Raw genomic sequence first — 26,306 nt, 5'->3', positions numbered from 1 at the left:
CATTTACGTATCAAAGAATTTTCTTTTCTCAAACACGTTTCAAAATATAGATTTCCAGAACACTTTTCTAATTTTCAGAATCCCATCTCCAAAATACATTACTGGATTTTGTTTTCTGGAATTTCTTTTTCATCTGAAATTGTTTTTCCAAAATGAAATTTTGATTTTCCAATTTTATTTTGAAATTCCACTTCCAGATTTTTTTTTCCAGATTGACTTTTCAAGATTATTTTTTAATTTTAGATTTTTAATTCTGGAATAAAGGACAATTTTTAAAATTTTGACAAACATCTAATGCAGGTCCACAACTTGTAAGTTGCATAAAGAATTTGGCTACGTGCAGAGTGATGCGAATTACCTGAATATGATTTTAAAATTTGAATTTAGAAGTGTTTTGTTTTCTCTAGTAAGTTCTTCAAGAGAGGTGGAACAATAAGCCTTAGTGCAGAAAAAAGGGGAATTGTGGTGGGAAAAACAGCCATAGAACTGTGAAGAACACATCAAGCACTTTTCAAGAGTATTAAAAAAAGATATTTTGAAATTAACACAGTGCTACAAAAGATCAGTAAAATGGAAACTAATGGTATGAATGAATGGTGAAGAGGATCCGATCATCAGAATTACATTCCTCAACCGCAACGGCCAAGTACAGTGTATAAACTTCAGAATTCCAATTTATCATACAATGATATTATATCTAACAAGGAATAAAGCAAAACTGGATAAAATTATTGTTATAAAATTTACTACGTTCCCTAGTAAAACAGACAGAAATGGAGTAATGTAAAATAGAAGATTTGAGAAGGTCCTTCCTGTTTAAAAGTGTTGTTTGCAGAGCTCATTTTTTACTGTGGAGACTCTTCAATCCAACTTGACTGAAGAGAAGAGGTAATAGACGAACCAGAAGGAGGAAAGGAATCCAACTGTGCCTGTAGCCAACATGATTGCAAGAACCATGAATAAGGAATATCCCAAGTAAAGAGTTGCAGAAACAGGCCCATTCAGATTCTTGAGGTCAAATACAAGGTAGTTTATGGAGTACAAAAAGATGTATATGGCAACAGAACCAGAGGCAAAGAATGATTTCCACCACCATCTCCAATCCTCCACACACAGGTGCATGTAGGTTAGAACTAGAGACACCTCAGCACACACCACCACAAGAAGAATCAAAACAATCAAGAGAAATCCAAAAACATAGTAAACACGACCCATCCAAATGCTGGACATGATGAAGAAGAGCTCGATGAACAAGGTGCCGAATGGAAGGGTGCCAGCACCGAGAACCAAAAGCCATGATGGGTATTTCTGCTGGGGAATTTCTCGAGGGATTTGATTGGTTCGAACTGGATACTCAGCGTGATGTGCTCTTGCTCCAAAGAGGCCACCGATAAGAGTAAGGGGAACAGAAATGCAGAACCAGAGCAAAATGAGTATAACAAATAGTGAAAATGGAATGGCTCCTGTGCTGTGGCTTCCCCACAATAGGAAGTTCAAGGTTGTGAGGATGAAAAAGGCGATACCGGGGAAGAAACAAGCAGCCTTCCATGCCACCGAAATCCATCCCTTTTGATCGCCACACCCAATTGTCCTCCACAGCCGAACTGCAACATAACCAGCAGCTACACCAAGGATCATGTAGAAAAACAGCATACCTGTTATGAGTGTTCCGCGAGAGGCTGGTGACATGAATCCAAGTGCAGCAAACAAAATTGTCACAACAGCCATCCCCAGAATCTGAATTCCATCTCCAACCATTATACACAACAAAGCAGAATTTGTTGGTGCGCGGAAAACATCACCCACAACAAGCTTCCAACCAGATAATTCCTCGTTCATCTGTGCCTGTGCCTCCTTATCAAGCTCCTCATATCGGGTCAGATCCCTCCTAACCGTCCTCAGGAAGATAACAAGAACAATACCAGCCAGAAAAGTGATGACCATAAGCGAATTCAGGATGGAGAACCAGTGAACTTTGGCCCCCTCCATCTTCAAGTAGGCATCCCATCTAGATGGCCACTTGATATCACTCTCCTCAAAGGTGACCTCATATGTAAATGCCACCGGCTGCCCCTCCTTGATGGGCATCGCCACCGTGGACGGATCACATTTGATCGGTGAGGGGTATTTGTTATACATCTTCATCCCTTTAACCGAATCAGCATTGTGCAGAATGCTACAAGGAATCACCTCAAACCCAACAACCATGTAACCAGGCTTGTCAGATCCCTCCTTATCAATCGTGGGGATCATTTCAGCCGCATCACCGGTCCCCATAACACGTGCCACATTGGTCTCCTCGTACTTATGGACAAGAACATTAAACTTCAGATGGTTGAACAGATAATACACATCCTGAATCTTGATACCAACAGGGTACCCAGTCCATCTCAACAAGTAGTCCTCCTTCTTGGTAAACCTAATGGCAGGCAAATTATCAAGAATCAAATTAACCTGATACATCTCATCAATCCTCTTCTGCAAGATCTTAAACTGATCACCGGAGAGTTTGTCCAGTTGACACAAAAACATCTCAGACTCATTGGTGTGCATCTTAAACCTGTAGGGCGAGTTCTCGATCCGATCCCCCACAAGGAGTTCACCCAGATTCTCGGCACTGTCCTTCACACCACCCTCAGGCTTACAAAAAGGTAGACTGTAATAACTAAATGGCATTTCCGTGTCAATTGAAGTGAGAGAATTCACCTTCACCCACAACTCATCCCCAATGCCATACTTGTGAGGGTAACTACCCGGGAGGTAAAACCCATTTCCCGATTGAAACAATAAACACATAAAAAAGAACACCCACATTCTAAATCCACGAAAAGACTCCATTTTTGGACGGTTTTGCGTCAGATCTGAAAGATCCAGACAGGTAAAAGTTATAAGAAAACAAAAAAAAATGGAAAAGCTCTAACTGGGCATTCAGTTCAGGGAGAATGCAGATGCAAGAGATGGCAGTTAAAATACGACACGACACGAGTTAAAAGACGAAATGCAGGTATATATAAAGGAAGAAGGCATTGAAATGCACGTGAATTTCACTCACCAGAGGGCAGAGGGAAGAACATCTGCGTGGAAATTGAGTTTGAGGAATCTAAAATTTATGGAAAGAAAGAAAAAAAAAAACGCGAGACGGTGAAACGAGGGCGTTGAACGCGGGGACTGCAAGTTTATATGCTTTCTTTCCCTTCTCCCTCTCACTTCTTCTCTTTCACTGTTCTGAATCTCGTTTTCATGAACTCATGCCTTCAATTACCATATTACCCTTCTGTTTATTTATTTCCCTATCAATTAAATTACAAAATATTTTTACTATTCTTAAGTAATTTTCAAAACTCTGATTCTCAAATCTCATTATTTTTATCCAATTATTCATTTCCTTGTTACTATTATTGCCAAATTAGTGTACATTCCAAAAGTCAGAGAAATATACTGCCATCGGAATTATTTATTTATTATGAGAAACAGTATTAATATATTATTTTATAATTAAACTATAAAATAAATGAAGAATAGGACGATTAAATTTATCTGACAGTGGATGTTCTCAGCATTTCTGATGTGGCAGTATTTGGAAATCACCTCGTCTCTGTCGCACTCAATGCAGACAGAAAGAGAATTTTCTAACATTCAAATCTTGAATTTAAATAATTTAATAAGTTCAACAAACTTATTAAAACATTGTTGTAATTACAAAAATACCTCAGAGATTTGTTCTAATTACACAAGTCTCCTTCCATTTAAAATCTTTATTTTGGTACTATTTCCACTAAATTATTGTGAAAAATAAAACCTTATCAAAATATTAATGGGATGTATCTTAAAGTGAATTTTTGTTGTTTTTCTAAATTTTTAGAGTAGGAAAGTAATTTGTCCATATCTAGTTTTTTATTTTATTAAGATCATGCTTTTCAAAATAGTTTTTTGGTTAAGTTTTGCAAAAAAAATCTCATAAAAAGATGAGAGCTAACCTTTTTAATAAAAAAAATTCATCTCACTTTTATTAAATAATTTAACATGATAATGAATATTCCTTTAGTAAAAAGAACACGTTATTTTTTTTAAAATTATATATATATATATATATACTATGAATAATATATTTCACCAGTTAAATAATATTTATTTTTCTAAGTAATAATTCTCAATATCTATGATTTTTAAGATTCGTGATTTCTATAAATCATGATTTTTAGGTATAAATCTTAAATTTTAACCAGATCTATTTTATAATTATTATGAATCTTTAAAAGATGTAATTTGTTATTACGTGTTAATTATATCCACCAATCTTATTTATGATTAATTTTCCTAAAAAATCAATTTAATAAAGTGATTTTTCTCATTCATTGTTTACTCACATGTAAAGCTTAAATTTGAATTGCTATTTAAGAATTTAAAGTTATGTTTCCTCATATTAATAGCACAGTAATAATAATAATTACAACAGTTGTAAATAAATAGATAAAAAATGCGAGATTTGTTTACTATAATTCTGATACAAGGATTAAAAGAATAATTATTTTATTAAAAATCATGCAGAAAAAATCATAGGAAATACATTTTTTCCACAGTTACATTCCACTTCGTAGATATATGATGATGTTACATATTTGGAATTATCCATACTTCAACCTTCTGTAGTATATGATCTGTCACTGTAAATAAGAAATCTTGTGAGTGGAGACAGAAAAGAGTTGGAAAGAAACATGTTAAAACAAGTTAATTTACATAAACTTCAATCTTCCTAGAACAAGTACTGAGGTAGCCATAAAGTGAATGACAAGAGAGGGAGTGGATAAAGTGGTTCATATGCTAATCAGTATGAGTTGTTGCTGAATTACCTGGTTTGTGTCCAAAAGCCAGGTGAACCTGATAGGAACAGATCTTCAAGAGTGGGTGCTTTTGAGAGACATACTAAAGGTTTTGGGTCTAAGATGATGGCAAAGATGGGCTTTGTTGAAGGTAAGGGATTAGGTAGTAGAGAATCACAAGGCATCGTCTCTCCATTGACTGCTCTTAGGTTAACAAAAGTTGATCTAGACATAATTTGTTATCATGGTATGGGCATCTCTTTTGAATCACTCAGTTAAAAATCCTTTATTTTAGGTTCCTGTTATTTGTTTCAGACTTTTCATAGGAAAAAAGCATCAAAGACATCACATTTTGTGAGATCTACTAAGCCTATTGATCCGCAAAATGGTAGCACTCGGCTGATCGATTGTCATTTTTACTGGTAGTTGAGTAAAGATGAGATTATATCTGGTGCATGATGTATGTGATATATCCATCTCAACAAACTACAATAATACACATCATATAATTTGAACCTGTCTTATTTAGGATTTAATTACAGAGAAGAAAAGAAAACTTCATCAGCAAAAATGGTAGGCTGTTCTATTATCATTTTCAATACTAATTGAGCAAGATGGCATTGTTTATGTTGCATGTGATGTATCTATCTCAACAAATTAGAATAACATATCTCATACAGCTAATAAAAAAAAAGAATTAAGATATAACACGAGCCTCCATTTGAAAAGCTACAGAAGCAGTACTAGTGATGATCAATCCAATGAAGAGCAAAACCTTCCTATTCCAAAAAAAATCATTTCCTGGGATGGGCCAAAGGGGATTTGTGTAATATGCCTAGAGAAAAAGCAAAAACAATTATGTTGGTTGATTGATGCTGTTGGAGGACAGAGGAAGTCACAAGCCCTTGGGGAATAGGTACAAACAGCAAAGGTACCATTTAGTGACACGTAATTATGTTGAAAGATAATTGGATTAATTAAGAAAAAAATAGAGGAAATGTTCCTCTATTATATATTAATGATTAAAGTCCACCATTTTATGTCGACATCACCACAGAAATTGATGCTTATAACCCTGTTGGGGTTGGCTATTATTTATCTCAAAATATAAGTTAGTACAAAAAATTGTGATTCTAAACATCCGTTTATTTTATACATGTATTCTCAATTATGAAGCTTCAACATGCAGGTAACTTAATATAGATCTAAGTGGGAAAATAGCAGGTTACACTTTCATATCTAATTTTGAAAAGCGTTAAGCACATACAGACAAAGAAGAATGAGATTAGACCTGACATTCTTCTTTTTAAGAAGAAAGTATTGAAATGACACTATAAATATGCAGTGTTAATTATTTTAGTTTATTGACCCAATTGCTATTGAAAATGAGATGGAACAGCTTACCCTTAATGACATAATAGTCTTTGATGACTTAATTTTTACAATGAGAATAGTCTAAAAAGTAAAATAACGGAGCTGGAATTATAGCATTCTAACAGTGTGATTCAAGAGATGGCCATCCCACGGTAAATCTAAACTACAAGAGAGAATGGTTTAAGCCAACACAATACAATTAGATACAAAGACAGAAAATAAATTATGTCTAGATCAACTTTTGGCACCTAATCCTCGTGACTTTGGTAACCTAAGAGCAGTCAATGGAGTGGTGATGCCTTGAGACTCTCTACCTAATCCCTTACCTTCAACAAAGCCCATCTTTGCCATCATCTTAGACCCAAAACCTTTAGTATGTCTCTCAAAAGCACCTACTCTTGAAGATCTGTTCATACCTGGTTCACCTGGCTTGTTGGACAATTCTACACCCAAACCAACTGATTCAGCACCAACTCTTAAAGATGTTTTCCTAGCTGGCTCACCCGGGTCGCTGGAGAATTCTACACCCAAACCAAGTGATTTAGGCCTCTGAATAACCTGAATAGGCTGTGCCATACCTTGACCATTTTTCCCCAATCCTCCTCCCCCCGTGTATCCCATTTTAGCCATCATTTTCGAACCAAAACCAGTAGTGTGTTCTTCAAATGAACCTATATTAGCAGAGCCAGTGACACCCTTCCCATAAGTCTCTTCAGCCTCAAATACCATAAGCGGTACAGTTTCTGAATCGATTATACCACTTGATACAAATGACACAGGCTGATCAGCATATGAACCCCTTTGTCCACTCCCTCTCTTGTCCTTTACTTTATGGCTGCCAGAGTACTTGTTCTGGGAAGATTGAAGTTCTTGCAATTTAAAATCATTCCGTTTAGTATGTTTCTTTCCCACTCTTCTGTCTCCACTCACAGATTTCTTATTTACATAGTCAGCAACAGAAAAATCGGCATCCTCATCATCAACTCCCAACAACTGAAGTTTGTATAATAGTCAGTCTCAACTATAGCAAATTAAAGTATAGATAATTCCAAATATGTAACATCATATATCTATTAAGTAAAAAATACTAAGATTTTTAAAGATATGTCCAATGATCGAAATAAAAAAAAAAAACTTAAAGTAGATATTTCAAAGTTTAAAAGAATTAGGGTGCAACACTGAAAAAAAAATTAGGGAGGAAGGACAGGGATGAAAACACGAGGAAAAAGCATAAATGTTATGCAATGCATAAATAATTGTCAAGATGTCAAACATTATAAAACCTTTTCCAAGCGTTGTCTACCACTTGAAGATGGCATGGATGTAGACTGTGTCCGCGCCACTGTCACAAATCTAAAACAAAAAATTCAGACAAAATTTATTAAATTTACAGGTCCTAACATTTAATTCTATGAATAAGGCAAGATCACCATAACCTTTTTTTGCCAGAACCTTGGCTGCTACTCTGCAATTGATAAACCCCTGCTAATCTTTGTATCTGTATTCATTGAGGAACCCACATCAGTGAGAGGCATAAGGTATTTAAACATTTATGAAACCAGCTGTTATGCAAAAACAAATAACATACAGCTGTTATGCAAAATCAATGGTTGTGGCTTTGGGACATCCACAAAATTCTTGAAAGATGGGAAATGTAAAAAAGCCGCAATAAATTACATATTGCTTTACCATCCCAAACTGTTTGAATGTTCCAAACTTGACATGTTACTTACTCAAACACTCAATCCCTTCAAGATTATTTTTCTCACAAATCCCAATTTTTTTTTATGAAAAATGTATGAAATGAACAGGACACTGATGAGCAACTGTTGGTGGTGCTTATGCATTTTAAATATTAATAATTATAGGCGATAAAATTTATTAGGACCATGAGATAGAACAGGTATACAGATAGGGATACACACCTGTGAACAATCGCGAGAATGCATAGGCTGAAAAGAGAACATATCCTTTTCCTCCAAAACAATTTGTTGTAATTTCTAGAATTTCAAAAAAAGAAAAAGTTAAGTCGAGATGTGAGAGCCAAAAACAATTTGAATTTTGAATATTCATAAACTACCTCATCTATGTTCAACATGTTTAAGTTTAACTTTGAAAAGATGTAGTTATACTCAACACAGAATGGTATGGTTTAGAATGTAGAAATAGATCACAAGACTCGGATAATGTGCAGGGTTTAGCTTAAATAGGAGGAAAGTTAGCTTCGGATTTATACCATAACACAAAGTGAAAAGTGTCAATAAACAATGGAGTAATGCAATCTCTCTTTTGTTGTTCTTCCTTTTGATCTGATTTTAAAGGCATATATGCTTCAAACAGCTACTATACAGGTATGGCCACACAACACACAATCTCTATCCTGCCACCACAAATACATGTTCTCGGTCCAACTCTCCTAGAGTCATCCAAGTCTCTAAGATGTAAAATAATACCTAAATATGTATGTGAAACTTTATCGTACACAGCTTCTTTAACAATAGTTAAGATAGGCAACAGACCTTCAATATAGAACTTCTACATGATTAGAAAGAAGAATTACAGGCATAAGGAAACACAAGATGCAAGTGAGAAAGATAGTAGAATCAAACACAGATTGTTAATTAGTAAGCGGGAACCAATTCCGTTATAGGCAATCATAAGTAGATCTTGTTAATCTGCACATATATAAAATATATTGGAAACTGGCAAGTGTTTTTGAAAGATAAAAAGGGTGAACCAAAAGAAAACCATAGAAAGTATTGTTGCCATACCAAATTAATTTTCTCAAGGTCAACCCCACGTTGCAGCATTCTTTCTCTCCGCTTCACAGCAATCCTCTCTTTACGAAATTTCTTTTTTTCACCTGTATATGATCTGTTTTAGCAAAATGAAGTGGTTGAAACTCTAAACTATCACCTTCTCATCAAACTTAAAGAATGAACAAACACATGCACACATTATTTCCAGTTTCAAACTCCATGGATGTGAAAACCCTATAACATTGAACCACAGTCTACAACTCAGGATATCTTAACAAAAAGGAATGCAATCTGACATAGTCATAGAATTCAAAGCTCAAGCAACAAACTGAAGGTATACATAAATATGGAGTTCTAAAAACACACTCTATTCTACTGATTGAAATTTATGGAAATCCCATTAGTTTGGGAAAGGGACCAACATATTTAGTTGAAACCACATGAATTTCACCCAACAAGAGAGGGTGTGTTGAAAAGAGTGTTAGAAAATGTTACTAAAATCCCTCTACACCAATATTACCAGGACTTTGACTGGAAAATTCAATGCTTTTGAGGTTCAAAAAGTATAATGTAAGTTCAATGTGACAGGTTAACTTCAACTAAAAGCTTAGAACTACAAGGACAATACTGGATATTTAATATATGTGGATGTGTGATGGTGGTACCGTGCATTTTTTTGGAAGCTTTACTCTTCTGAGCATGTGAAGGCCAAGAGTGAGGGAACCGAGGAACATGCTTCTTTCTAGAAGAGAGGGTTCTTGGATCCTTTTCTATCATTAGGTTTTCCAAATCTAAAGGTCCAGAATTTACATAGTGTTTCTTCTTAGGTTTATCTTTCTTCATGCCATATTTCCTGGAGGCTTCTTGAAGGGCAAAGCCACCCAACTTCTTCAATGTCTCATCATAACAACTACTAGAGGAACTATCATCATCTGACTTGTTCAAATCAGGTTTTAGCAACCATTTTGCATCCAAGATGTTGTCACTACCACCAACTCCTTCTAGATAATCTTCTGCAACATCTTCATCAATGTCTGAATCACTATCAGATGTGCATTCTGAATCATTATTTTCAGACAACGTGGAACTTTCCTCATCTGAGGAGTCTTCATTATATTCTTCATTTTCATCATCTGAAATGTCCTGAGTGTATAACTTAAAACCTCCAATTGACAGAAAGCCTGAATTCCTCTTAGCACTCACATTTGGTGAAAAGTCTTCTGCGATCTCATTGGTTAACTCACAATCCATACCTTCATCAGAACCAGCATCCTTCTCAAATGATGATGAATCTAAAACTGGAGTTGATTGGGGCATCTGATCCTGCGAAATGTCAAAGCCACTGGGGGTATTGTCTTGTTCAGAAGGGAAACCTAAACCTTTATGAGAGCTGTCACCCAAAACAAAATCTGCATCAAAACTGTAAGTATATTTCACAGTGTTCGGTTTTGAAGGAGGTGTTCCATCTACATGAACAGTAACTTGGCACTGCTTGGTGTCCGCCAAAACAAAAGGTTGCAGCAGATTTTGATTACCATCTTTCGTGTTGTTCCCAGTCCCAATGCAAGTTACCTCCTAGTAATATAACATCAAACGCCACTTACTCAGCAAAAACTACAAACATAGTTCATCGGATCTTTACTTAATAAAATGCATACTAAACCAAAACACAAAAACATGCTGAACACAAGTTAAAAGATAAACAATATAATTTTCAACTATTCATGAAAATGTTGACAATATCTTCCAATATGATACTTAGTAAATGCATTAACAAACTTCAGCATACATATGGTAAGAGTTCAAATACATATTTGATCAGTAACACAATCCATTTTTGCTTGCTTATATAGACAAGAAAAAACAGATTCACAGCTTACATCCTAGCGAGAGGAAGTTTTTCAGTAACTTTATATGGCAAAAATTCACCCTTCAAGCCTGTAAAATAATCAAACCTTGGATAGTGGGAGTTTTTCAGTATCCTAACCTTAATTAATTCACAGTAGCAGAGTAGCATGTAAAATGAGAGTGAATGCAGAATGAGTAAAAACATAATGAACAAAGCAGATATGCTATATTCCAGTTTATAAGGAAAATGCATGAAAACTAACATCTTCATCGGGTACAACAAACCTGATAATCAAGTGAAGGATAATTGTATCCAATGGTAGCTCCTCCGGAAGATTTTGTCAACCCACTTTTAGATGCAGATCCTTCTGCTCTATGTTGGCTCCCGGACTTGTTATTGGAGCCAGAACTTCTCCCTGCATCCCGATCACAAAGAAGCACCCAGATTCAAGAATAATAACGATAAACAAAATCCAATTATCAGATTTCAACAGTAACGGGTTCTTGATAAAAAAAACACAATAATTTCTTAAGAATTTCTCCCAGCAACCCACCCAGTTACAAAACAAAGCATAGAAGACCAGATTTTAACAATAAGGGAATCTTGATGACAAAAAATTGGAATTTCTCCCCTCAGCCGCATACAAGCATCCAAATTCAAGAGTAATAGAAAAAAAAATGAAAAATTCAATGATAAGATTTTAACAATAAATTAAAAAATCTCTGAAACCTGGAGTGTGGGTGGGAGAGGGACGGTGCCAATCGGACAAGAAACCACCTTCAACAAATAATGCGGTTTTGACATCTGAACCTTTTTTCTTTCGGGATTTAGGGTTGTTTGGAGTGGCGTTGTCACTGGTGCTGTTGTTGGATCTTCCTCTTCCTCTCGATCTTCTGTTTCCACCACCCATGTTTGCTTCCAGTGATCAACAATTGCTTCGATCCCTGTGTGATGAAGATGCAATGAGTTCAAGAAGAATAAAGGAACTATAGCTACCGGGTTTGACCCGACCCAATAGGATTTTCCAAAACAAATACTTATTACGTGACTAAGCAGAACGTGTCATCCAAGTAAACAATGCATTATATTAAAAAAATTAAAGCAGAGGGAAAAATAATATTCAAAATGTTAATAATTTTAGAAAAATTATTTGAAATATTTTGATATATGTAGAAATAACAGAGGAGAATTTATCAGATGATGATGATGCCATTTGTATCGTAAATTAAAAAATTAGGAAAACTTAAAAAGTTACGAAACTAAGTTTAGAAGTAGTATTTAAAATGAAAAGGATTATGAAAATTTCAAAATCGTATTTCGAAGCACGTATTATAAACTTTTTAGATTTTTTAAAATATTTAAGGAGAATATAAAAATATGAATTTACTTTGTTTTTTATTTTTTTTAATTATTTATAAGATAATTATGATACCTTGGTACCTCCACCTTCCATTTTCCTCATCTTTCCTTTCTCTATATTTATTCCCTTTCTTCTCTCTTCATTTTCTCTTCCTAATTTTTCTCAATTCCAAAATTTTATCATACCATACATTAGTTGAATAGTTAAGTACACTTCTATTTTATTAATTTTTCAAAAAAGATAAATTTATTTTATTCAAAATAAATTTGAGTGTATGAAATTGATGGAAGAAAGAAGCTTAAGAATAATCATTTAGAATGATTTAGAAGTGATAATATTGAAATATTAATTTTATTTTTATTTTTCAGTTCATATTGTGTTTAAAAGTACTATTTTAACATTTTTTTCTTCTAAAGTTGTCTATTTACAGATCTCAGATTTTATTTAGTTTTTCAAAATGGTTTGCGAAGGGAGTGTAAGAAGAAGAAATTTAGAAGAGTGAGGGGGCGTTCATGGCGAAAAGGAATGGAAAGGTTAGTATCCAAAGAAGAGTTTTGAAATGGCAGAAGTTGCAGCTCATGCTATGATAAAGCTATTTGTATCTGTATTGATAAAAAAGGGTCCAAATAGTACTTAAAACTTGTGTGCAATTGCTGACGTGTCGGTAATTTTTGAGTTTCTTCAAGTTTTCTTCCTTTGCTATTGATGCTCCGCCGGTCAAGGTACCTGCGATTGCACTCTAACGCTCAAGTCAGTGTTATGATTTAAGTGTATTATGGTAGAATATAAAAAACGTACCTTACACCTCCACATTGAGTTTTATTTATGGTGTTAGTTATGGGCCCTTATGAAAATGGGCCGGATATCAGTTATTAGCTTACATGTATTGAAGTCCCTAATTAATAGGGATGTGCATATTGAATATGAATGTGACTCATTAAGTGCTATTGTAACTGTCGTTACTATTATTTATTGTGTCTTGAGGTGTCCTTTAGCTCGGACAGACGGTCACTTTGGCCGAGACTGGCTCGTTCGGTACCGACCGGTACACTTGTCTCCCAAACTTAAAGAAATTAAATTATGAAGAGTCATAAAAGGGTCGTTTAAGCTTCCTGATGAGAAATGTGACTGTTGGACGCATTTAATATTTGTTAGAGATGTGACACGTGTTTTTTTTTAAAAGTTGTTGTTTGGTGAATATTCTTTGATCGGAGAGATCTAATGGTTGAGAATTAGCGATGTTTCAGATGCCAAGTGGCATGAACTCTTGAATGATTGAACACTTAGAACATTTGCAATGTTTTAATCCTTGTTGAACGATTAAATTTCAATATTTGACTCTGATTTCTTTGTCACAATGCCATGAACTCGTACATTGAGCCTTTTGCAATGTGTCTTTTAATTAATAAATTGTAGTTAAAGCTCTAGAAATGGTTTTCAATCAGCGAAATAGATGGTTTGGACAACATAATTTAAATTATTAAATTTTATTAATTTTGATTGAATAAAATATTTCAATTACTATTAAAAATAAATCATTTTAATCTTAAGTAATTTAATAATTTTAAAACATGATTTGGTGATTTTTTTTAGACAAGTTGGTCAAAACTATTTTTGAGTCAAAATGCACAAAGATTTTATTTAATTAACATTTATAATAGTTTCTTTTATTGACATCAACTGAAATTATTCAATTAACATAATTCAAATTATGTTGTTCACAAATTATTTTGAATGGTACTGATGAAAGTTGTTTTTTCACTCACTATAGTCGGTTGAATTTTTTATTTATAATTTTTTACTATTGTCTATAAGAAAAATTCTTTGAGTTGACATTGACTAAAAATATTAGTAGGTTTAGCTGAAAACTTTTTGAATTCATTAAAAAAAATCATGATTAACTTTGAATACAAATTAAATTCAATAAGACAATTCAATGCTTTTGAGGTTCAAAAAGTATAATGTAAGTTCAATGAGACAAGTTAACTTCAACTAAAAGCTTAGAACTGCAAGGACAATACTGGATATTTAATATATGTGGATGTGTGATGGTGGTACCATGCATTTTTTTGAAGCTTTACTCTTCTGAGCATGTGAAGGCCAAGAGTGAGGGAAGTGAGGAACATGCTTCTTTCCGAAGGAGAGTGTTCTTGGATCCTTTCTATCATTAGGTTTTCCAAAGCTAAGGGTCCAGAGTTTACAATGTTTCTTCTTAGGTTTATCTTACTTCATGCCATATTCCCTGGAGGCTTCTTGAAGGGCAAAGCCACCCAACATCTTCAATGTCTCATCATAGCAACTACTAGAGGAACTATCTCCATCTGACTTGTTCAAATAAGGTTTTAGCAACCATTTTGCATCCAAGATGTTATCACTACCATCAACTCCTTCTAGATAATTTTCTACAAAATCTTCATCAATGTCTGAATCATTATCAGATGTGCATTCTGAATCATTATTTTCAAACAACGTGGAACTCTCCTCATCTGACGAGTCTTCATTTTCATCATCTGAAATGTCCTGATGAGGGTATAACTTTAAACCTCCAATTGACAGAAAGCCTGAATTTCTCTTATCACTCACATTTGGTGAAAAGTCTTTTCCGATCTCATTGGTTAACTCACAATCCATACATTCATCAGAACCAACATCCTTCTCTACTGATGATGAATAAAAAACTAGAGTTGATTGGGGCATCTGTTCCTGAGATATGCCAAAGTCCTTGGGGTATTGTCTTGTTCATAGGGAAACCTAAACCTTTACGAGAGCTGTCACCCAAAACAAAATTTGCATCATAACTATAATTATATTTCACAGTGTTCGGTTTTGAAGAAGGTGTTCCATCTACATGAACAGTAACTTGACACTACTTGGTGTCCGACAAAACAAAAGGTTGCAGCTAATTTTGATTACCATATTTATTAATTTAATTTAACTTCTAGCAGGAACACAACGTCTGTGTATTCACATTTTTTTATTTTTATCATTACAACACATGTGACACTATTAAGCAATAAACCAAAAATTCATCAAGTTAATCAACTTTAATCATGAAAAATATTATATACAAAAGAAGAAAATATACTGAAATATGCTTATCTTTTCTTTGCCTTGGACCCACAAAAAAACTTAGTCAAATTTTTCCTATCCTTTACCACCACCGTTAACCACTTCCCCTCTATATCCTCCATCACCACCACCTTTTATTTTTAACCCTCCAAATCAAATCTCAAGACGAACATATTCTAAAAATACAGAACAGTGACTAAAATATATTATCATTTCCTCATGTTTTACGGAAAAATTACTTCCAATATGATTTACTTATTCACAATATTCAAACAGAGAGAAACTCAGTTAGAAGAATGTATAAAGAGGAAGAGATTGAACCCCAAGGAACTATTTCTCGTATTCCTATCATTGTCGTGCTTACCCCCAAGCGCAAGGTTCCAATGCGAAGGAACATTGTTAAAAACGACGTGTAATCTGGATTCGATACGTGTTGCATCCTCGAAAAAATGTTGCATGTGCTTCTACATCCACTAGTGTAGGGAAAGGTTCGTAGTTTTGTTTATGAATAGAAAAAAAAGTTCGTCTTGGGATTTGATTGGGAGGGTTAAAAATAAAGGGTGGTGGTGATGGAGGATATAGAGGGGAAGTGGTTAACGGTGGTGGTAAAGGATAAGAATGATTTGACTAAGTCTTTTTGCGGGTCCAAGACAAAGAAAAAAGAAGTATATTTCATTATATTTTCTTCTTTTGTATATAATATTTTTCATGATTAATGTTGATTAAATTGAGGATGAATTTTTGGTTTATTGTTTAATGGTGTCACATGTGTTGTAATGATAAAAATAAAAAATGTGAATATTGTGTTCCCGCTAGAAGTTAAATTAAATTAAAAAAGATGGTAATCAAAATTAGCTGCAACCTTTTGTTTTGTCGGACACCAAACAGTGTCAAGTTACTCTTCATGTAGATGGAACACCTTCAAAACCGAACACTATGAAATATACTTATAGTTATGATGCAGATTTTGTTTTGGGTGACAACTCTTGTAAAGGTTTAGGTTTCCCTTTTGAACAAGACAATACCCTAGTGTCTTTGGCATTTCGTAGGAACAAATGCCCCAATCAACTCCAGTTTTAAATTCATCATCATTTGAGAAGGATGTTGGTTCTGATGAAGGTATGGATTGTGAGTTAACCAATGAGATCGTAGAAGACTTTTTACCAAAAGTGAGTGCTAAGAGAAATTCAGGCTTTCTGTCAATTGGAGGTTTTAAGTTATACACTCAGGACATTTCAGATGATGAAAATGAAGAATATAAGGAAGACTTGTCAGATGAGGAGAGTTCCAGGTTGTCTGAAAATAATGATTCAGAATGCACATCTGATAATGATTCAAACATTGATGAAGATGTTGTAGAAGATTATCTAGAAGGAGTTGGTGGTAGTGACAACATCTTGGATGCAAAATGGTTGCTAAAACCTGGTATGAACAAGGTAGATGATGATAGTTCTTCTATTAATATAGGCATAGATAAAGGGGATTTCCCTCTTAACTGTTATTTATTTTATTCCAATTTTATACTTAGATTTATATTTTATTTTATTATTTTAAAAATATTAAAAATATATGAGAGTAGATATTTGTAATTTTGTGAGCCATTTTAATTTTATATCTTAAAGGTATAAAAGAAGACATAACATTATTTTTAAAAATCAAAATTAAACATTGCACAATTGTATATGTTTCTTCCATCAAACGCTCTTTTTGTTTTGTATTTTCACATTCAAAATTCAAGATATGAGAAGTCGTACTTTTGTTGTAGAACCACAAACCCAACCAGTAAGTGTTGTTTATAGTTATAAAGTAGAAGATGAAAATGCAATATTTAAATTTGCTTTTATTTTTTATTCATTTATGCATATATTTAACATGGTATGATGATAATATTATTGTTATTATTATGTTGACACAAATAACCCATAAAGCACACAGAGATAACAATTTAATCAAAACAACAACAAAAAAATCGTAGAATTTTGTTCATTGAATAAAATATTGAAAGGGAAAAAAATCGTACCGCTGAAATTGTCAGGGTTGAGTGTCATGGCGATGACGGACTCAGAGTCGACATCAAGGGAGGAACAGATGGCGACAGTAACATAGTCGACGATATTGATTGACTCGCTGCAGGCACGGGCAATGAAACTCCATGATGCAGTGTAAAGTACCAAGGAGACGTTCCAGTTAATATTCTAAAAACGTAATTAAATTACTAGCGGGGACACAGATGCTCTTGTGCCGCCTGTGTATCTGCATTTTTTTATTTTTATCATTATAATACATGTGACACCATTAAGCAATAAACCAAAAAATCATCCTCAATTGTTCAATCAACATTAATCATGAAAAATATTATATACAAAAAAAGAAAAAAATAATAATGATATAAGCTTATCTTTTCTTTGTCTAGGACCATAAAGAGACTTAGTCAAATTATTCCTATCCTTTACCACCACTGTCAACCACTTCCCCTTCATATCCTCCATCACTGCCACCCCTTATTCTTAACCCTCCCAATGAAATCCCAAACGGAACCATTTTTTTTTCTATTCACAAACAAAACTACCAATCCTTTCCCTACACTATCCAGTGGATGTAGAAGCGTATGTAACTTTTTTTCGAGAATGCAACATGCACCGAATCCAAATTACACACCTCTCTTAACAATGTTCCTTCACATTGGAACCTTGCGCTTGAGGGTAAGCACGACAATGATAGGAACATGCGCGAAAAATAGTGTCTTGGGGTTCAGTGTGTTTCTCTTTTCTTTCTACGTTCTTCTAACTGAGTTTCTCTCTATTTTAAGATTGTGAATAAGTAAATCAGATTTGAAGTATTTTTTCAAGGTAATGAGAATATATTTTAAAAAATAAAATTTAAAAATTTAAAATTTTTGATATTTTCAAATTTTGAAAATTTAAAAGTTTGAAAATTGAAAAATTTGAAAATTTAAATTTTTTTCAAAATTTGAAGTGTTTCGAAAAGGCTTTAGAGTTTGAAAATATGAAAAATTTAAAATTTAAAAATTTTGAAAATTTAAAATTTTGAACAATTTAAAAAATTGAAATTTTTGAAAAAATAGAAAATGACGCAATACCCATAATAATGAAATAAAATCAAATATTGATATAAAGATAAAATAGAAAAAATATTAAGGGAAGTTAAAGAGGAAATCTCTTTATATATAGAAATAGATTTTTTTTTTAAAAAATTAACAACAACACCCAATTTCTTTTCATTTATATATTTATTTTCATATTTTACAAAATATTTTTGAAGATATTTTTTATTTACACTGTTTATTTTATGTTATCTATACCTATATATAAAGGGATTCCTCTCTTAAACTTCCTTCATTTTTTTTTCTTATTTTATCCTTATATCAATATTTGATTTTATTTCATTATTATGGACAAATTTTTCAAAATTTTATATTTCTCAAATTTTCAAACCCCAACCCTAAAGCCTTTTCGAAACACTTCAAATTTCGAAAAATTTAAAATTTTATAAATTCTCGAAAAAAGTTGCATGTGCTTCTACATCTAATGGAGAGTGTAGGGAAAAGTTCGTAGTTTTGTTTGTGAATAGAAAAAAAAAATGGTTTGTTTTGGGATTTGATTGGGAGGGTTGAGAATAAGGGGGATTGAAAGTATTTTATGATACCCTCACTCAGCAAAAACATACATGCTTAAGTGGAGGTATCATTTGAGTTGCTAAGAGAGAGTATCGTTTGATACCCTCTCTCAACGAAGGCAAATGGCTTAAGTGAAGGTATCATATGAGTCATTCCAATGGATGCTTCATCTTATACATGTGCTCAACAGAAGTACCTTCACTCAATCAGAGACATCATCTTGTGTCCTTATTGATCGTAAAATTAAGTGACTTATTGCTTTAATTAATATAAATTATGATCTAAAGTCACAAATTTGAATTAATTTGTGGACTATTGTCTGATACGGTATTAAGTATTAGTCACTATAAAAGAGATATATGACTTTATTGATGATTTAAGTCACCTAGACTATAATATGAGACACTAAGAAATTGAAGATGAATTTATTACACATTTGACACTTCTCGAATTCCAAATGTTGGATGACTTAAACTTACCCTAAACCTATGGAACTTAAGTATGCTTTAATGATAAATATATCAATTTCTCACAAAAACGTACTCAATATGTATATTTAGTAAAATGTCATTAGATACCACTAGATATTCTTTCATTGATGAGTATTAATATATATGTGTTCCTACTAGGGAGATGAGACCTAGAGAACTATTGAAGTCTTCGTCTTCTTCCTTCGGTCGGGCAGGTTACTGGATGATGAACTGGGATCCTTCTCGTCCTCTTGCTTCTCCTTCGACACTCGGTCTCGGGATAACACCAAATGGTGGAGGTACCTGCGAATGCACTCCGACGCTCAAGTCAGTAAAAAGGGGGTGGTCAGTATTCAGGTAGGTGAACAGTAATAAATGACGTACCTCTCTCCTTGGGATGTGTGCTATTTATATTATTTTAATGGACTTACCTTATTGGGTCCGATTAGTGGAGTGAATTTCACTTAGGATTGTATTACCTAATCCTTAATGATAGATTAGCTTCATTGACCTTGACTTGAGTGCTAATAAGTCGGCCAGACCGGCCGTAGCGATTTCTAGCATCTCGGTCAAGTTTTCAAGGTCTCGACTGATCCCACATGCCTCGGTCAGAATGGCACGTGTCTCGGTCAGGGTGACACGCGCCTCAGTCAAGATGACACGTGTCCCGGTCTCGCCCATACCAGTACAATTCATACTATATTATAAAGATGTATAAATACATAAGAAAAAGGATAATTTAGGATGAATTGTAAATTTTATTCTTAGATATAATAATATAAAATTGTAACATATTCATATTTGTTCCTTTATACTTTACCACTTATGATGACATTATATAAATATATTATATACACGAACAAATTTACGTGCAAATATATTATATATGAGAATACTTTATATTTTTTTACAATTTCAGACAACATATTTTTTTTTGTTTTTTTTAAATTAAATTAATAATGCCTAACATACTTTTAGGGACGTACTTCACCATTTAGTAGGTAAACAATCTTACAAGTAAATTAGGTGAACTATAACTATGCTAACTATATATATTTTTATGTCACATGTAATATTTCTTGGCTAATAGCTAATAGTTTTTGTATACAAGTTATCACAAACCACACTATCTTATTGCGTGTTTTATTCTGATAACTTTCCTTATAAACCTAATTAATTCAAACTATTTTTTCTTTCTTCCTCCACAAGAAGCAATATATGTTTAATCATATCTCATAATTGTTCATCTGTTCAATTATTCATTCAATCTCTTCATTAAATTGATCATCGTTATCATTTTCAAAACATTGCAAATACCAATTCAATAACTTCTTATAATAATATTTGCAATTTAGCCACTCAATTTAAAATCCTTATAAGGTAGCTTAATTTTATAAAATTTATGAATATAACATTTTTTTGAAAATAATATAAAATTATCTGTTACTTTATTTTACCTCAGTTAGTTTTTATTTAATTTAAAGTATAAAGTAAGTAACCCTTATCAACAGATAGATAATTAATGTGTAGCTTGATATACATAATAAAAAATCATTAAAATGTTTACTTATTTGATTTGATTATGTATCGTAATAATGTTTTATTAATAAGATAATTGTAAGTATAATAATACTACTACGAAATTGTAGTAATACTGTAATATTAATTTGACCACAAATAGTACAAATAAAAAATATTTATGAAATTATTTAAGAAAAAAATTATTTTTTATATCACAAATATTAAAATAAACTAATATTAAATAAATGTTTTGAAAACTAAAAAGGTAATTTTTTAAGATCACATATTGAAAAATATAAACGGAACAATATTAACTTTAAATATGTTAACCCTAACAACTATGATACACTAGAGATGTTATTTAAGGAATTTTTAGTTTTCTTATGTAAAATTTGCATTATACAAATAAAGAATATAATCAATACATTTAAAATATATATAATAAAAGTTGTGTTATTTTTCATATTATATATAGAATTCATTTTTTATTTTACATATTTAGTTTTTTTTTTCTTTTAAAAAGTATCGTTTTTGAATGAGACTTTGGTAGTTTATTTTTCAACTTAAAATTTGTAGATGGAATCACGATTTTTATGATTTTATTTAAAAAAATGCTTTATTTATTCAAAAAGTGAATTTGTGTTTTAAAATATGTTTTAATATTTTAAAACATGTCTTATCTATGAATCATAATAAATTTAAAACTTGAAAATTTATATAATTTTTTTAAAAATGTTTCATATGTGTGAGAAACTCCTACTAGAGATAGAAAATAGTTTTCATAATCTAACCTAAATTAGTTGTAAAATTTATAGAAACTTATTTAAATATATTCATTTTCATTTTATGTTTTTTATTTTTTTAAATAAATTTTGTTTGAAAATTATAGACGAACTCCAATATGATTATATATTTAATCTAAACAAATATTTTTTATTTTTTTATTATTAAACGATCGCGTTAATCAACGTAATCAATCAAATAACTGAAAGAAACACAAAAAATGTCACTTTAAAAAAAAAATTACGCTTACTACTGAATATTGAAAGAAAAACGCATGTAGCAGCCATAATTAGTTCGAGATATTAAAAAACTTAATTAAATATGAAACAATTAGTATAACTTACATTTAGATGCACACTATATGTAATAATTATCATGCATATTTTCTTACATAATATAATCTGATAGAAATGAAGTTTATGTTTGAATTTAATTTAACCACACGAGTAAAATCACACTTTTAAATATTTATCGGTTTTTTTCTTCCACTTTAACTTAATTTAAATATTTTTTTAATTATGTCAATCTAAATAAAAAATATATATAATCCAAAAGAACTTTAATTAATATTTTTATATTATGTTCCTTTATTTATTTTTTCAATTTTACTTCTTATCTAAACAAGGAATAAAAACTTTAAAACAATTACGTATTTTGTTCTTTCCTGGACTTTTACAAAATTATAAAACATATTATCAAATTAATTAATCTACTAAAACTATTTTTATTAAAGTCAAGTTCATTCAAATTATACCAACTTATATGTATTTATTAATCTGAATATTAAAATAGATTGATAGATTCATTATAACAACAACAAGAATACAAAATGTTTATTCTGATCCACTTAACAATTTGCTACCTTCATATTTGTTTTAAAAAAACTATTAAAAAACCTCACTATAACAAAAAAAAAATCAATTAAATACACAACATCACTCTTAAAAGAAGTATAAGTTTACAAAGTTATTCCTGGCTATTTTAATTTTTTCTTGATACTAAAAATAAAAAATATTATTTATTGTCACTTTTACTTATGGAGAAAAGTAAAAGAATAATTAAAAACAAAATCTTTTAAAAAGTAATATATATAATAAAGAGTTTTCTTTTCCTCTCATACTATACAAATTTAGAACATAAATGAATATAATAAATTTGTATGTTTATGTATGAGAGTAATGTGTCTTTATATTTGTCTTTTTTTGACTTTTATAGATGCTTAAGAATATACTTGTCATAGAAGAATCTCTCTGGGTGCAATTCTAATAGTGTTCTTCATTAATCTTCGCATGTAACATTAATTGATTCAGTACATGTAAAATGACTTAATTTAATTTGTGTTTCATTTTGAATGAAATATTGATAACCTCAGTACTTGATGTTGAAAATAAAAGCAATTAAACATTGATTATTAAGAATTGAATTTTTAGTCCAAATCAATCTTTTAAAATTGATTTATAACTGATTTATAAGACAATATGTATTTATAAATTATAAAATATTATCATCTTTATTTAGTGCCAGATAAACAAGAATTGACAAATGAGTTGAAGAAGAAAATAATATGTAAATCTTATCCATGTTTAGAATATTTAAATTAAAAAATTATTAAATAAAAATCAATTTTAGAGACAAAAAATAATTAGTTGCTAACTAAATTAGAAATCATTTTAGAAACTAAAAAAATATTAGTTTCTAAATTAGTTTCTATTATTGTTAAATGATGTCTAAATTTGTATCTAATTAACTATCAATGTTTTAACTACTAATTTTTTAAATTCTAAATTTGGTAGTAAAAACCATTTAATAATATTAGAAACCATTTAACAATATTAAAAAACATTTTTTTTTAGTTTCTAAAATGGTCTCTAATTTAGTCACTATAGTAATTAATTATTTTTTGTCTCTAAAATTAGTTTCTATTTTATGGTTTTTTTAGTGAATATTTTGAATATTCAATAATAAAAATAATTTATAGAGATTCAACTAAATATATTAAAATTTATGAAATAATTAAAATTTAATTATTAAGCCAACCTAAATTTGTGATATTTATATATTTATGAGCTTTACCTTTTTTTTTGTAAGAAAAGAAGGAAGAAAGTGATAGGCATAAGAAAAAGTGAATCTGAGTTAGACGTACGATGCTCCCTCATAAAGCTCCAAAGAAAGCCATCCGATAAAAGCAAAGACTATAAATTGGGTGAATGGCAAAGCAACAGTGAGCCACTCCAAAACTAAACCCATACAAAACTGCAACAAACGTGTACAACTCAAACACTCCAACTCACAATCAAAACAAACCTAGTTTTTCGTAACCATCCTTAAATTCCACCTTCTCTTAGACCACAATGTTTTTCGTCAATCAAATGCCAAAAAAGTCCAAAATCAAAATTGTTTTATTTGGGGAAGGCAAAAACTAAAACAAAAACAAACTAATAGGTAACCTAAACAAGTGTCTTGCGCTTCTTTAACTTGTTGGCTACTAACTAATACATTTTAGTAACACCTCCTAACATCATTTGTTGCCTACCTGCTCAAAACCCTCAAAAATTGTTTAATTAAAAATGATATATACATTTTATTTTTGTTATCTTTATATTTGAAATCTACTCATTTTATTTTCCACACACACCATTTTACCCTCTTTTAGTTTCTATATATAGCATTTTTAATACCTTTTAGAACATATTTTTTTACACGTTTCATTCATCTTACGTAAGTGCTAAAGCAGAAATAGTTAAAAACCCAACTATAATCTAAAAATAAACGACAACTTATCCACAAATTTGATAGCCAATAAAAACCAATTATTTATCTTTTTTTTCGTAACTGTTTAGTTTAATATTTGGTTTAAAAAACATAATTCGGACTAAAACTATATATATTACTAAATTGATAATTAGTTATCATATACAACTAATTTTTTATGAATTGTTTTATAGTTAATTGTATTGTGTTTGGACTATATTCATATTTATCAAATGACAAATGGTTTATGCTGTACCTTTTCTCTATCAAATTATATAATTTATTTACAACTATGATGATAAATTAAAAATATTAATATGACAACAATTATAAATTTTTTTGATAGCCAATCTTTACTTTTCAAATTCTCACCACAAATGTTTAACCATTTATAGAAACAATGATAACAGTACCTAATTCAAATCGTGAAACATTTCTTTACTTTGATTCAAAAAATGTATTAAATTAAAATTGAACAAAATATAAAAGATCCAACTATAAACGTCTCTAAATTATTTAGGAATAATAGAAAGTGGTTATAAGTAATTTTGTTTTTCTTAAATAAAAAATGTGTAGGAAGTGACATAGGAGACAGGAGTCCCACGATGCTTGAACGTGCCGTTGTTAATTTACCGAAAACTAACTTCCAAGGTATATTCAATTAACTACCAACGTTATGGTATTATATAAATGCCCATCATTTTGTGCTCAACGCCTAAATAAGCACTTTATAAAGGAGCTTGCACGTTTGCATCATCAACAAGCTACAAGAGAAGAAGTTTATGCATAGTTCAACACACATAACAAAAGAGAAAGTCACCACCCACATATTATCTTCTTCTTTACTTGAAGCAGCAAAACATGGCCACTGGTGCCACCCCAGATGGATTATTCTGGTCGGTGTATGAAGGCTGCATATCTGGCTACGATAACTGCGTTGAACGGCGACCCTACCACCGTAATTGTGGTTGTGAACTCCATAACAAGTCTCTTCATTGCACGCACAAGCTTCCAAGGTCTAACAATGTGTCATACCCTATGAGGAGGGCATGGAGTGAAGGAAGCTTGCTGTTGGCTACTTCTTCTTCTCCTTCTCAGCTTGCTAATGGGGGAAAGTAAAATTTGCTTTAGTTAACGTTTGATGACAATAATATATTCAATCTGTTCCATTAGTTTGAGTCTGGTTTAGGGGTTCTTTTTTCTTTCCTTTTAAATTACTAGGATGATTTCATGAATGGTTGTGTATGGTTCAAGAACTATGGTTGTTTCTTGGCTTCTCCTAAATTGTTATTATGCTCATCCAAATTGAATATTTATACGTATTTGCAATGTATCTGTGCTAATATGCATCTTCTTAATTAATCTTTTTGCGTAAATATTAGGAATATCCATTGTTCTTGGGTGGATTTTGTAGAAATTTGGGAGTTATATATGTGGCAGGTAGCTATATTTTCCTTTCTGACAATCCAATCTTCTAGGGAATATGATTGTGTACTGAATATTGGTTTTATCAAAGAAGTTGAGGCTATTGAGTTCCTGCAAAATGTTTGTTGATGGTCTGTGATTTCTCAATTTGGTTTTGATTTAATTTCACCATCAGCTGCAAGCTGCGTTTGAAATCGTGATCCAAGAAAGAATCTTGACATAGTTTTGGGGTTCTAATCATATAACTATCATATCCATAACACTGCATTCAACCAGATAGTTAATAATAGTAAATATTTTGAGGTGAGCGCAGATAATAGAACCACCCTTATAATTGCCGAAGAGTTTTATCAGTAGTTAATGGCTGAAGGTCAAGTTTATGATTAGTGAAAATTGCTGTCCTTGAATGGTTTTGAAGAATCTTCAAACTGTCAGATCAATTCATCACATGGGATGGTCAGATGCTGGCTTGCAATTTCAAATGGAAC

At 31.6% G+C, this 26,306-nt stretch overlaps 3 protein-coding genes across 4 annotated transcripts; 1 reads left to right on the top strand and 2 right to left on the bottom strand.

Moving 5' to 3' along the window:
- Positions 1 to 586: 586 nt before the first annotated feature.
- LOC137807632 (transmembrane 9 superfamily member 11) lies at positions 587 to 3,256 on the bottom strand. The gene is made up of 2 exons (XM_068608357.1): positions 3,053 to 3,256; positions 587 to 2,861 (listed from the first exon to the last, which is right to left on the bottom strand). The coding sequence occupies exons 1-2, from the start codon at positions 3,072 to 3,074 to the stop codon at positions 862 to 864; spliced, it is 2,022 nt and encodes a 673-aa protein (XP_068464458.1). The 5' UTR covers positions 3,075 to 3,256; the 3' UTR covers positions 587 to 861.
- Positions 3,257 to 6,206: 2,950 nt separating this feature from the next.
- Positions 6,207 to 11,863, bottom strand: LOC137807631 (D111/G-patch domain-containing protein). 2 transcript variants are annotated; one of them, XR_016519096.1, is made up of 8 exons: positions 11,532 to 11,814; positions 11,087 to 11,217; positions 9,619 to 10,528; positions 8,966 to 9,068; positions 8,120 to 8,194; positions 7,631 to 7,692; positions 7,478 to 7,547; positions 6,207 to 7,187 (listed from the first exon to the last, which is right to left on the bottom strand). XR_016519096.1 is itself a non-coding variant. In XM_068608356.2 (8 exons), exons 1-8 carry the CDS (start codon positions 11,710 to 11,712, stop codon positions 6,429 to 6,431), a joined length of 2,280 nt encoding a protein of 759 aa, XP_068464457.1. In that variant the 5' UTR covers positions 11,713 to 11,863; the 3' UTR covers positions 6,207 to 6,428. The 2 variants fall into 2 exon arrangements, 1 of the variants encoding a protein (XP_068464457.1); XM_068608356.2 differs by having other exon boundaries at positions 8,966 to 9,057; positions 11,532 to 11,863.
- A 13,240-nt stretch (positions 11,864 to 25,103) lies between these two features.
- On the top strand, positions 25,104 to 25,755 carry LOC150028845 (uncharacterized). The gene has a single exon (XM_090299659.1). The coding sequence runs from the start codon at positions 25,255 to 25,257 to the stop codon at positions 25,510 to 25,512; it is 258 nt and encodes an 85-aa protein (XP_090155785.1). The 5' UTR covers positions 25,104 to 25,254; the 3' UTR covers positions 25,513 to 25,755.
- Positions 25,756 to 26,306: the final 551 nt, after the last annotated feature.

Source organism: Phaseolus vulgaris, chromosome 3 (assembly GCF_051622355.1).
Source record: "Phaseolus vulgaris cultivar YP4 chromosome 3, ASM5162235v1, whole genome shotgun sequence".
Taxonomy (NCBI): Eukaryota; Viridiplantae; Streptophyta; class Magnoliopsida; order Fabales; family Fabaceae; genus Phaseolus; species Phaseolus vulgaris.
Note: the sequence above shows the minus strand (reverse complement) of the source record. Positions and strands in the feature narration are given on the sequence as shown.